At 28.2% G+C, this 13,899-nt stretch overlaps 2 protein-coding genes across 12 annotated transcripts in view; one reads left to right on the forward strand and one right to left on the reverse strand.

The window, feature by feature from the left end:
• The window catches only part of LOC106687470 (solute carrier family 66 member 2), a 28,652-nt gene that overhangs the window by 13,187 nt on the left and 1,566 nt on the right, over positions 1-13,899 (reverse strand). For 3 of the 11 annotated variants that reach the window (XM_014431389.3, XM_014431380.3, XM_014431442.3), the window contains exons 2-4: positions 3,499-3,748; positions 3,199-3,335; positions 693-752 (exon numbers count right to left, since the gene is read on the reverse strand). In XM_014431389.3, coding sequence (XP_014286875.1) covers positions 693-752; positions 3,199-3,335; positions 3,499-3,748 — 447 coding nt within the window. Of the gene's footprint in view, positions 1-692; positions 753-3,198; positions 3,336-3,498; positions 3,749-3,844; positions 4,092-4,165; positions 4,426-5,369; positions 5,452-13,627; positions 13,845-13,899 lie in introns of those variants that run through there. The other 8 variants (XM_067048699.1, XM_014431405.3, XM_014431426.3 and 5 more) reach the window with 7 other exon arrangements.
• Positions 4,514-7,349, forward strand: LOC106687540 (mitochondrial import inner membrane translocase subunit Tim21). Its single transcript, XM_014431492.2, has 3 exons — positions 4,514-5,151; positions 5,232-5,331; positions 7,125-7,349. The coding sequence occupies exons 1-3, from the start codon at positions 4,700-4,702 to the stop codon at positions 7,272-7,274; spliced, it is 702 nt and encodes a 233-aa protein (XP_014286978.1). The 5' UTR covers positions 4,514-4,699; the 3' UTR covers positions 7,275-7,349.

The raw sequence follows: 13,899 nt of genomic DNA on the forward strand, positions 1-13,899 counted from the left end.
GTTGCCTTATACTAAAGGAAAATTGTACAATTTCTATTCCATTATTTGTAAACAGGACTTTTAGTAACATTCAGTTTTACTGTAAGTGTAACCTTCCATAGGAAACATCTAATTGGTCGCCATTTTGAAACAAAACGGTGAATGGTAAAGAAGAGTTCCAAGGATTATCATCAGGTCACCTGATTTTGAATGCCGAGAAAAGTCATACATGGGAAAGAGTTTTTTTTTATGCAACCTGAATACAAACAACATTTGATATTTAATTTTATCTATGTTAGGTAGGAGCCTTACCAAGGGGTTAAATATTAGTCGACAGAGACCACAATGATAAGAAAAAACTTTATTAATAGGCAACTATGAATTGGTAGACAACTAGTAGTATCAATTTAAACCAGTTCAACCTCAGATGGTGCAGGTATAACTGAAAAGTACCGTCATTCAAAATAATGTTATATCTTCTACTTTACTCATGCATAAGAACCAGAATTCGACATGCAATATCATATATCTTCCCAGAAAAAGATTAGAACCAAGAATTCATTACTGGAGTTATTGACAAAGTTTGATTAATAGAGCCCTAGCTACGACCCAACTTTTTGAAGTTGCTGGTAGTTCTTTTATCTGGTGGTTAGTAAACATAACAAAAAAAATAAAATAAAAACCCATGGTTGATTGCAGAACATAACACATACCAAAAGGGTACTCCCTTTTTTTGGGACGTAAAGGCATTTCATCATGGGCAGGCCCAACACCTGTGTATTAGAGAAGAGAAATAGAGAAAAAATAAAATAAAAAAAAATAATAAATATATACAAAATTGAAAGTCCATTGACAAAAGTTATGTGGAAATAGAACAGGAGAAACAAAAAAAAACTTAAGTGTGTCAAGTTAATTATTATAAGGAAAAACACACATGCAAGGAAACAGCAATATTATACATAGATGTGTACGAAATGTGTATAGATGTAAATATGAATCAAAACAACCATTAGGAAAGTGCATATTTGACTTAGTTATTAATAGTTTGTTATAAATGATGTTAGTTTCTTTTATTTATTTTTTTTTTTTTTTATAACCACATTTCTTCGGCATTTTCTTAGCTGATTATTTGTGATTATCTATACTGAATTATATATTATGAAAAATGACCTGATACTGCAGAACTTTTATCCGCCAAGCATATTCAATAGTAAGAATTTTGTACCAAAATTTCTCCTCTTAACTAAGGCTATCAACACAGGCGATTTTTAGTTGAGAAACATTTTAGGGATGATAACAAACCACATGGTTTTCACTGTAAACTCGAGTAGTCGTGAATATTTTAATGAGACAAACAGAAACGTACAATATAAAATACCTTTATTTTTTATTTTAAAGACTAAATTATTGTTTAAAAATCTCTTTCTTGAAACAGAAAGCACATGTTTAGACCTGGTGAGTCCATGGGTGATCATTTAGTAATTAGTGATCAGTACGTAAACTAACAGCCGGAAAAAGAAAACCTTAAGTTGATGTTTCTCTCGGTTTAATAAATTGTTTTGTTACATCTAAAATGTTTATTTTACACTTATTTTGAATTTGTTTTTTTTTGTTTTTTTTTATTTTACACTCATTTTGAGATCATCATGACATCAACCCCACGAACCCATGGGGCTAAGAAAAAAAAACTTGTTATAAGAAACATTAAAAAATACTACAAATTATTATACCAGTTTACCATTTAAATTAATTATTGCATTACATCAGAAAATAACAAAAAACAAAATATTTGGTGTGCTCACAAAAAGACTAAACACTTTAGGTTCAAAGTTCAATTCCAAATTTAACAGTCATCATTGGCAATTTAATTATCTAGAATAAGCACCAAGAATGTTCCAGAAATGTAGAATTTTGAGTCATTCCACAGAAATATAAAAAAGTGAACTGGTTGCCATGAAAATCCATACAAATACTTATAAAAAAATTGTTCTTAAAAAAATCATTACGTTCCATATATTTGTCAATAAAGATCTGCTTTTGTTTCTGTTTTGCAGAGAATTTAATTATCTTTCAAAAAATAGCAAAGTTTTTAGAGGAAAAAAGTTTAAGACTACGGGAGTATTAATTTTTTTTAAAAAAGTCCAATACACTACTGTTAGGTTTCGAAAAACTGATTCCAAAACACTATGGTTTTATTCTATCTTCAAAAATATCCAAAATATGGCCATAGGAAACATCTAATTGGTCCCCATTTTGAAACAAAACGGTGAATGGTAAAGAAGAGTTCCAAGGATTATCATCAGGTCACCTGTGATTTTGAATGCCGAGAAAAGTCATACATGGGAAAGAGTTTTTTTTTATGCAACCTGAGGATAAGTAAGAAAAACTTTAAGAACAAAAACAAAAAAGTTCTAATCTAAGACTTAAGCCATTTTAATGGAAATGGCAGAATATTTCAAATATTTAATTTATCTATTTGCTTTAATGGTATTTCAAATTATTGAGAAAAGGTTTCAGCACCAAGAAAAAGTATAAAAATTATCATTGCTCAACAACAAAGTTCATTTTCAAAAAAATGGTTATAGAAATACAAATTATGTTTCCCACAAAATTTAATTTCTGTCTTCAGTCAGTTTCCTATATTTTTTATTATTAACAAGAAACAAAGTTTCGTAATTTGATTCTGGTCAATTTTTACTCTTATATTTAAAAGAACTAGATATCACCACAACTTCAAATTACAAGCACCTATTCATAGTGAAAATTTTAAAAGAAAATTAAAACATTTATTTGTCATTCATGGACACAAAATTAGCCCATTTTTAATGTAATATGGCTATGTCAGTAAATAAAAACTTTGAAAAAATAGAATTAATGCACTACTTGATCAATTATCATTTTTTTATGACTCCAAAAGTGTAAAATTTCATATTTGAGTTTTTCTTTAAGAGTAAAGAATGTTAACTCATAGAGATAATAGATGATTAAAATGAAACAAGTTCTTTCACAGTTCATAAATTATCATGATTATTACACCAAGGTAAGCCAGTAACATTTGTTAATTCAATCCATATTAAATTATGCAAAAGAACACAATAATTAGTTTAAATGATTTTCTCTGAAAAAAATTATGATAACATCTGAAATATCAACATGAAAAACAAATAAATAATGTTAACTAAGATTATCATGTCTAAACCACTTTAAATATTTCATTACCTGTGAAAACTCTATCAGGGCCTCTGATTATTTGACTTCTATTTTTTACTTTCACACACAAGTGAATCATTAATAACATCATCATATTCATAATCATACTCTGTGCCAGTAGAGGCAATTCATACCTTTTTCCAAACCTAGAAAAGCACATCAATAACAAATTTACAGATTTCATTTATCAATGCACCTATATATTTTGTGTTTAAGTTTTTACAATTAAATAAAACAGAGGTATTTAATATAAGAAAATAGAACTCTATGAGAAATAATTCTTTATAAGATTAAATAATATAAACTCACCAAAATAATATCCTCAAAGTATTAGCAATAAGTAGCGCTAAACAGACATACAAAGAAAATCCTTCTGCGTCATTTTTTCTTTTAATCTCTCTGTATTGAGGAATAAATGGAGCCACACCTCCAAATATCATAACAGTTGATGAAATCCATTTAATAACTTTTGGTAAAGTTATTTCTTGAACTTCTTCCAGAATATAATCCATAGTATCTGGATAACGGGAACTGTTTAGTTGAAAAGTACCATTCCATACTGTAAAAAGGCACCAATCAATTTAAAAATAACTAAATATGGGGAAATGAATAAAATGAAAAATTACTAAGACAGATAAGAAGAATAAATTATTACCAATAGTTGAAAATGATTCTTCTTAGCAATAGTTAATTAAGTAAAATAATACTACTTAATAAGAATCATTTTAATCTGATTTTATCTCTTTTCACCTCAAAGAGCACTCATTGACATTTGCAATATACATACCTAAAGGTCAACACTAAAAGGACTAGCAATGTAAACAACAAAATTAATTTGTAAAAGCCTAATACAATGACCTGACTGGACTTTATATAATCTAATGACATTAACAGATGCACTGCTCAATAAAACAACAAAATAAATCAATTAATTAATGAGGATAAGGAAATTAGAAAACTTGTAAAACAGACTCACCCCTATTTCTTCTTTATATTTTATAAGAAATGAAACTGAATATCAACACTAATATCTAATTCTATTTAAACAAACTTAATACTGTTAACATTAGTTCAACTCAAGACAACCTCACATGTTACCTACTGCATTCAATTTTGGTTTAATTACGTGTGTGCAGAGTGGGAATGGTAGAATGACGTCATTAAGATTCTATAACTTTATTGCTAACACCAAAATGATCTATTTACACTAAAGGAGTTGGTATTGTTTGAATTGACATAAATCTTCGTTATCTAATCTCAAAAACTTCACAACTGGCAAACTTGCAAATACCAGTGGCGTTGGTATAACAGTGTGGGAAGTTATGAAAGTCGTACACACCGGTTATCATAGATAATAATATTTTCAAAGATTTGAGTTTTACTTTGTTTAAATTTTTTGGCCTTATGAACTACATAAAAAAATGACTACATTTTAGAATATTTTTTACTCACAATTCTTTTTTTTTTTAGCACTAAAACTTATAAAATCTCAAGTATATCCTTATTTAACATGTCAATTCTTCTTTCACAACAAGCTCGAAAGTTATTATGGAAAAGTTTTCGTTTACCTTATCCTATAGTGAATGAACATTGCAAAGTAATAACACTTGTTTGTGGATCTAGCCCTAACAGTTTTATCACATTGGTAAACAGAAAGTATTCAGACAAGAAACAGATTTCTGTCAGGAAAGCTGATAGTGAAATTCAAACTGATGTAAAGGTAACAGTCAAAGAAGCAACTAAAACTGTTTCTTACTCTGCTGTCATTCTTCTTGGAATAGGTGTTACTGCAGCTCTGTTCTATGCAGTGTTTAGGGAATTGTTTTCAAGCAAAAGCCCCAGTGGTGTATATTCTAATGCATTCAAGCTATGTTCAAATGATACTCGCATTCAAGATGCATTAGGTACTCCTATTAAAGGATTTGGTGAGGAGACAAGCAGAGGTCGCAGGCGACATGTTAAGTAAGCATGAGAATTTTTCTGTCTAGAATCATTAGTAGCATAATTTTTAACAACAAATACATTTATTAATTTTGTTTTAGCCAAGTTTCCTATCAAAAAGAAGGTGTGCCTCATATGAGGATGGTATTTTATCTTAAAGGATCTCGAAATAGCGGTACTGTTCATTTAGAAGTTAAAGAGGTTGGTTAGTCAATAATAGTTTCTTAGAAAATACATACATTCCACCATTGTCACATTCTATTTTTAGAAAATTTTCTTAATGAAATGATGTTACTAATTTTGAAATAAATTCATCTGGATATTCTTTTCCTTACTAACTGTGTTGAACCTCATTAATAGGGACTATATATTACTGATAACCAATTATATATAGTTTATCAACCTGATAATATTTTTTTATTCCCTCTATTTTTTTTCCTAAAAGGGCATTAACTGATTATTTACTTTACTTTATTTTTGAGGAAATTCACTGTCATTGTGAATCATTTGTCTAAATTTAATCATCCTCTTCTTAACTCTAAATCTTATTCTAATATTAGAAATGATTTACTAATTTTGAAATTTTTGTTTCATATTTGTTAACTATGGTAAATACTTATTTTAACTAAAGAAATAACTATAAATTATACTCATTTTTGTATTTATTTGTCTTTCTATGCCTTTTTTAAACTGCATTTTTTTGTTTGTTTATAAATATAGATTCTGGGCTGATCATAAGTTAATGTTTATTTTTTAACTCATTTATTAGGAAAATAGTTTTTTATCTATGTAATATTTTTAATTTTGAGAAATATTTTTTGACAGTTTTGTAATCCTGATCTACTTGTAGGTTTTTTCTTTTTCTAATATAAAAGTTTTCTTTTTCAAATTATCTATAGTACATTTTTTTTTTTTTATCAATGGAAGAATAATTGTGACCTTGCATTGTAACATTTATAATTTTTACATCTCTATCTGCCTCGATCTTTGAGATCTAGGTTGCAACTGATTGCCTATCAAAATTTGTAATTATTTTTATTTATTGGATAGTTTAATTTTCTACTTTTAGAAGGTTTTTCCTAACATATTATTGGGTGTTGCCTTATACTAAAGGAAAATTGTACAATTTCTATTCCATTATTTGTAAACAGGACTTTTAGTAACATTCAGTTTTACTGTAAGTGTAACCTTAGGGTAAAGTCTACCATTTTAGTGTTTAATAGATCATTTCCTTGTCCTAATTATTTGTATCGGACTAAACTATACAGAAACACCCTTTCCATCTCTCTTTATGTATTTACCCTAATATGTATTATTTAAATACATTCGAGTAAATCTAGATTAATTCGATCTCAAGTTTCTATCATTCAAAGTGATGACTTAAACGTTGGTTTGGAATAAATTACCATTACTCAGTAAAATTTTATAAATGTATATGTAGAACTACTCACTTTTTGATGAGTCTAACTCTCTTAAGCTAAAAGTTGGTTAAAGTAATAACTTAAATTAAGAATAAATATCCGATACAGAACATTATAATTCTAGTATAAATAGGGAAGATTTTACTTTGTAACCTTAAATCTTTACTTTACTTGAAAACTAATTTCACCTTGAACGCTTATACTTCCTACAGAAAAATAAATAAAATAATATTTTTTTTGCATTTAACCAAACATACTGTTATAATACACATAAACATACTGTTATGACTAAGTAATTTTATTAATTTCAAAAACATACTTAGATTATAATTATTAAAGGTTTTACACAACAGTAAAAATATTGGACTTAAATTTAAAACAGAAATTAAACAACTAATAGCTTTAGGGAAGCGGTCCCCACTATTCTGACCCAGTATGATCCCACAGTATCAATTCACCTAGAGCCCTATATTTCTTATAGATATATAAATACATAAAGTTTTATAAAATATATACTTAATATTGTTTTCTTAATTATTTTTATATATATTCGGTTTTTTTCATTGCTTTTAGAATAACAGTGGAGATTTTGAATATCGATACTTATTTGTTCAGCTGGACGATTATGGTCGAAGAGTAATTGTTCTTGAAGATAACCGAGCTAAAGAAGAGGCAGCAAAATCATTTTTAACACCTCTTGATGATATTAGTATATTGAAATAAGACTGATCTGAACAACTGTTCAGTCCCATATTAATGTAATCTTGGTTGTACGCATTAAACAGACTGAAGAAAACAGTGTTTGTGTTTTTATAAGAAATGTATGTTTGTTATAATATTACAGTGATAAAATTTTTCTCTATTTAGATCTTTATGTTTATAGAATGTGATGGTTACTGTTATTTTATTGAAATTAAGTTAATAAAGTTGTTGATTAATTTGTACTAAAGAGAAAAATCATTTATTAAAACTTGAAGAAAACATACTAAGCATGAAATAGCATGTTTAGGAACCATTTTCATAATTACCTTACTAACTATTAATTTAATGTAGTTACTTTTAAGGTTTACAGTTGACTGTTATTTAAATAAACTTGGTGTAGTTCCCAAAATTTTTGGGAAAATGTAAACCCTAATCAAATCAACTATATATAGCTTATAATTAATTAAATTTATCCATTTTTATAAAATCAGCAGAGCAAGAGATGAAATTACATTTAAGTTTATCACAGTTTTTGGTATTTATCAATATAAGGTATCTTTATTAATATCCTTTCTCCATCTGAACTTTTGATGGAAGTTGTATTTAGACAGTTTTAAGATATTAAGTGTTTTATAGGTTTGATTTATGACTTTTATTTTGGCATTTATTGGTTAAATAACAGAAAACTGTCTTTAGAAAGTTGTATTGAAAAAAAAAGAAGTGACATCTTGATTATCAGCACATCCTTTCAAATCTGCCTAATGACTTGAAAACATTTGTTTACAGTTGTTTGGAAGATTTTCCACCCCTTTCATTCTAAGCTAATTAATTCTTACTTATTATAAAAATTGAGGTATCAGTTTTGCAATTTGTGGACCTTAATTCTCACCAACTCATTTGTTTTTTTCACAATAACTTGTGGTGATCTGTATTTTTACTGTCTAATCACACAATCCACACCACATTTACTTTATGAAACAAATTTAAAACTGTCTTTTTGTGATTCTATGGTGGATTGTTTAGAATAATTGGTTTCTTTTATTTTTTCATTTCATATGTTTGTTTTTATTTACACCTTTACATTACTCCCAGAATTTTCATTTTTTTCTTTCCCCCTCCTTTTAATTTCCAATTAAAATATTCAAGGATGAACTGTAGGATATCCAGTGAGAAATGTATGTTCAATAGTATCAGAGGCTAAGATAAAAAAATTAGCAAAGTTTAAATATGAGTATTGCTTACTATATATTAGAAGTATGTATTTGGGTGTCATGGAGTGATGAGTCATGCTTGGTAACTAACTGCCTTAGGGAGAAGTAAATCCACAATAGACCAAATATTTTCTGTCCTAACAATTCTTTTAGGGAATCTATTAAAACGATGAAATACCTTGATATTCCAGATAAGTTAATATAGCTGATTAAGCTCACCATGAGATATGTCAGATGTTTGTGAGGGAGAAACTGATGGGTTCCTGAGGAGGACATTGAAAAGATGCTGGAGAAGTATTTAGTACTAATACTCTTTGACATATCTTCTGCCTTAGTTAGAGTTTGGTGATCCTGTATGATTCCGACTCCAGCTCAAAACCACTAAGTATGATGTGAAGAGACAGGAAGTTGGAGACGATTTCAGAGAGACACCTGCAGAGGATCAGCAAGGCCTTCAAAGAGGATTCCATTGTAGAGTGAAATGGACAGTGGGTGAAAATTGTCTCACACCATAAAGTCAAGATTTAAAGTTACCTGGGTCCTCCCAAACTACTTTGTCTTCCAGATCCTAATAAGACATGGCAGGTTACTAAGAAAGCTGCAAAGCTATGGAAAGGACAATGATCCTCAGTGCCACATCTGTGGATTCCGTGAAACAATGGAACATGTAGTAGAATGTGCCGCTATGGAAAAACACCAAGCCCGATTTTCAAGAGAGACTGGGTGCTTCCCCTCACCGAGTTAGACTTCCTCTATCTGATGGAAGAAGAAAACTATCTCTTCTTCAGGAAGTTCATCTATGTGTCGTAGGAAGAGGTGAGTCCTACATTAGTAAGGCCCTCACAGCCTGGAATCAAGAATTACCACAACAAGATGCAGTCTGAGACCAGGAGGGCTAAACCAGACTGGTGTACTGAAGGAGGAAGCTGGATGGATGCTGTGGAATAAATCCTAATGATGCCATGCTTTGTGACTAGAATTACCGATTGCTTTCTGTCTTGTCAGTTTTGTTTGTAATTAGTTTGTCGTTTCAACTATTTATTAGAAGCCAATGTTTTGAACCACACTACAGGTCTTCATCAGGGCTAAAATAAAAGGATACATCGTAGGTGAAGCTAATGTAATGTTATAAAGGTAAAATATAAATAAAACTGATGAAAGGTGGAGGAATTAAAAGATGCACTTAAAAACTGACTTTTCGAATTTTTGATGTCACTGGACACTATCCTATTAAGTTTTGACTTGCTTTCAGGACAATATTTTTCAGAGTTGATAAACATTTTTTGAAAAATTGCTATACTGTATTAGATTTAAATTTGTGGAATTGTATCTTTAAAAAAAAAATCGAAGATCATTGAAAAGTTTGTAGAAAAAATGTAAAAACTTAAAAATGTTTGCTGAACAAAACTTTGTTATGACTCTTTTCTTGTAGAATTCATTGGTAGTTTTTAAACGTTATAGGACATTTAAATAACAGAAAATAAATTTTTAAATATCCGATGAATCAATTTCATAATTTATTTTTAAAATAAAAAATCTACCTTGCTTATTTTGCTAGTTTTATTTTAGTTCTATTGTCAATGTGTGTTAAAATCAAGAAATCTATAATGACCATTAACTTTTCATTGGTGTATTTGTAAGTTCAAATAAAGTTTTAATTGAAAATCAAATGAAATCAGAATGATTATTTATTTTCAAAATTTGATTAAGAAAATCTAACTTACGCATTTTACTACGTACTTTTCCTTTTTATATGTTTTTTTTTTTAAATTGGTGTTAAAATCAAGTAATCTTCAACTTTACAATTTTACACTCATATGAAATTTTTTCCTTAAATCTTGAAAAAAAAAATTGTTTTCAGCAATTATTAGATAAAGAAATGAAATTATATGAACAATGTTATATATGATTCATCATTATGTAAGCATTATCATAATGTAAATGGACATGACGAAACATAAAAGTATGTCGTGATTGAACTTAAAGATTCAGAACTGATAAGGTAAAGACTTGTTTAAGAACTAATAATATACAATAAGTGGAATATGGGAATGAATATTTGGATTATAAGTTGGATATATTTTTAGGAATATCAATTAAGTTAACTAATGTAATATGGGGGAACTCAGTAGCCATGGGATAAAGCGCGTGGCTACTAACTCTAAGGACCCAAGTTCGAATCTGGCTGGGCAGAAAATTGTTTTCTGTTACACAGTAGCCATGAGTCAACTCCTGTGTGTTCTTGGAGCCCTCCTTGGGTCCACCCAGCCCCTTAAATTGGATACCCTTAATTGGATAAAAATCAGGCAGTCGAGCGTGATCCTGACCAAATCACCTCCTTGCACAAACGTTGGTCTAGTAACAGTACTTCTTTACAAAGTACTGAACCCCTGACCCTCCATGGGTTGTAGCAGTACAGATTTTAATTTTTTATGTAATATGGGTTGTTTATATTTTGTCACATTCGCTAAATTGTACAATCACTAACTCTATGCAATAATTGTTGTATCGCAATAATTGATCTATAGTACCAAAATAGAATTTTACTAAACTAAAAAATAGGTAACCTATCCAGTTTTATTTCACATGTTAATTATATATATATATATATATATAAATTAATGTAATGTAATTTTATCAATTAATTAAAATATTAGGATCCAAAACATACCTGCGAGTTAGGTAACTATACATTAACAGAAAGTTTAATGCGTTTATTGTTTCTTCATGAATTTAAAAACCAACAAATTATAAAGGCATAAGTGTAGTATGGGTACCCCAGGGATATGGGAAGAGTTTGGTGGGGTTACAACAAAATAACGGTGATATAGGATTCTCTGTGAGTCTTGAATAATGATTTATATGTTGGTTTGAAACTGTTATTTTTTCAACACCCTGCTTCTTCAAAAAAGTACTTGAAAGAGGGATGGTTCCCCTACTTTCAATCCAAAGCCTTTTTACTTAAAATCATCTTTCGCTGAATTTCTCTATATAATTTTCCTGTAATTATGGTATATTTTTATATAGATGTCCTCTTTTTCTGCCGTTAATTGATACATGAGCTGCAATTTCTAATTCGGCCATGTTAGCGGTAGGGAAGTCAAATATATCCATTTGGCTGGCCTCCGGTTCCTAAAACTCCATGGATAGGAGCATTGGTCATTAATATTGGTACTTAATTTCATAACCAAATTTGGCTGTTATCAGAACTCATTACTACCTAACAATAAATTTTCATTAGCTCACTCAAATTTTATTAACTTCACTGGAATTTTATTAGTTTTAAGTCTTATCCAATAAAATATTTTAACAAAGCTGCCCTTGAGTATATAATTATATTTTTTGTGGAATAAATTAAAACATGTAATTTTAATGTAAAAAATTATAAAAATGTTGGTCCTTTCTGTATTTTCTGGAGAAAAAAATTAGTAGTCTTTTTCTTTATTTGTTTCCAAATAGTTTTTAATTTTCAAATATATAATCTCTAACATTGGATAAATTTTTTATAAGGATATACATGAAGTGTTCACTATAATTTTAAATTTTGCATATGAAATTGCAAGTTCAATAATTTTTTTTTAAATTATGGATTAATTATAAATTGGAAGTTGGAGTTTAAATTCAAAATTGATTCTTAGAAAAACACCACAGTACCAGATAAAATAGATTGATTCATAGAATTGATTTTTAGAAAAATATTGTTTTGTAAAAAATATAAATACAAAAAATAAAATAAATTCAAATTTTTTATGATGATGTTAGAAGCTACTTTTCCCACAGATCACTAGATATTCATATTTTAGTGCATGATACATATTAGATGAATTAAATGTAATATATCTTTATTAAATATGTATAACATTTATTATATAAATAAATGTTGTTCAGATTTTCCTTTGAACAAATAAATTCATTCAACACTAAAAAGTTAATTGTCAATATCAAATCATAATTTACATATTAATTTTTGTATGAATAGATATATATTGTGGTGTTCTTTTTGTTTTATATTATTCTTAAATATAAAAAAATTTTTCTATCCTGTCTGTTTTAAAGTTATCAAACGATTAGTCACAGTTAATTAATAACTTGATAAACCACCGTATGTTATAAGAAAAAATTATTCTTAAATATAAAAAAAAATTACTAATTGTAGGTTTTTTTATTATTTTTTTTTAAATAAAAATAATCTAATATCTGAGAACATTTTTTGTTATTGTATTGAAAAATAACAACAAAAATTATTTAATTATATTAATCTAGCAATTTTAACGTAAATAAATAAATAAATAAAAATTCATATTCTAGACTTTTTCTTCTTCAAAAATTATTAAACTATGTCTTTTTTTTTATTTATTATTTTAGAAAGAAATTCTAAATATATAGAAAACACATTTCTTTGAGAAGTGACACAAATTTCTTATTTAAATAAATTAATTTAAACTGATAAAAACTCAAATTTAAGAGCCATTTCTAACAATATCCATTATTGGGCCAACGCCATTCTTTATTTTTCTCACTTCAAACTCAAAATGTACCACTTGTGAAAGTACTCTTATTCAAATTTAAACAATTTCTTAATATGGTTTTTATCATTTATAGTGGACACTTTGCCACCACACATGACTGTTCAAGAACTAGAGACCTTGTTTCTACTGACTTAAGCATAGCTAAAACTTTGACACTATTATAATCCCTCCAAGTTGTATTCTTACAGATCATTTCTATCCACCAAAAACATTTTCCTTTTACCACTGTTACACATCGAAATCAGCCAATATCAATTCTATTTTCCTGTATATGCAACTTACACTACAATACATTTATTAAATTTTTTCAAGTTACTTTTCAGTTTGATAAAGATAACCTTAACTCTGATCCTAAGCCTACTCATAAGTTCAATACTGCTGAATGAGTTATAACTAATAACATGATAAAACTTGTATTTTGAGATGGTAATTATGAATATTACAGTATAATACCTGACGAAAAATAATAAAATAATCTCTGTAAATAATGATTGTGACACTTAACACATTTAATTTAAAAGTACCTTTTTGAAAATGATAAGTTTAATATAAACTGGATGATTATTGATCTCCAAGGAGAGTGGAGATAGTATTGATTTTTATAAGCCTACAGATGAAATGGATCCAGGCTTACCATGATTAGGTGTAATAAATCACAGCTCTCGATCTAGGACTAGTGTTGACCCTCTGAGCCTCCGCTACACACTAATGGGTCTTCTTCTGATAGCTGTCACTATGATGAGGGGGGAATGTTTTTTGGAAAATTAAAATAAAATAAAAAAAATACCAAAAAATTATTTTAACTATGAATAAAACTTAAGGGATAAGTTATATTTGTCTGCATAACCATTTTGAATTAAAGAGAGAAAAATTAGAGATGTCTGTTAATGATATCTTATCTGTCTG

This window comes from Halyomorpha halys, unplaced genomic scaffold (genome assembly GCF_000696795.3).
Source record: "Halyomorpha halys isolate HHAL.00 unplaced genomic scaffold, Hhal_1.1 Scaffold38.1, whole genome shotgun sequence".
Taxonomy (NCBI): domain Eukaryota; kingdom Metazoa; phylum Arthropoda; class Insecta; order Hemiptera; family Pentatomidae; genus Halyomorpha; species Halyomorpha halys.

Excerpts from the sequence above, each read along its gene's own strand:
- LOC106687540 (XM_014431492.2), top strand. The coding sequence starts at position 4,700 with ATGTCAATTCTTCTTTCACAACAAGCTCGAAAGTTATTATGGAAAAGT. Across the intron at positions 5,152-5,231 it reads GGTCGCAGGCGACATGTTAA|CCAAGTTTCCTATCAAAAAG; the intron begins GTAAGCATGAGA and ends ATTTTGTTTTAG. Across the intron at positions 5,332-7,124 it reads TTCATTTAGAAGTTAAAGAG|AATAACAGTGGAGATTTTGA; the intron begins GTTGGTTAGTCA and ends CATTGCTTTTAG.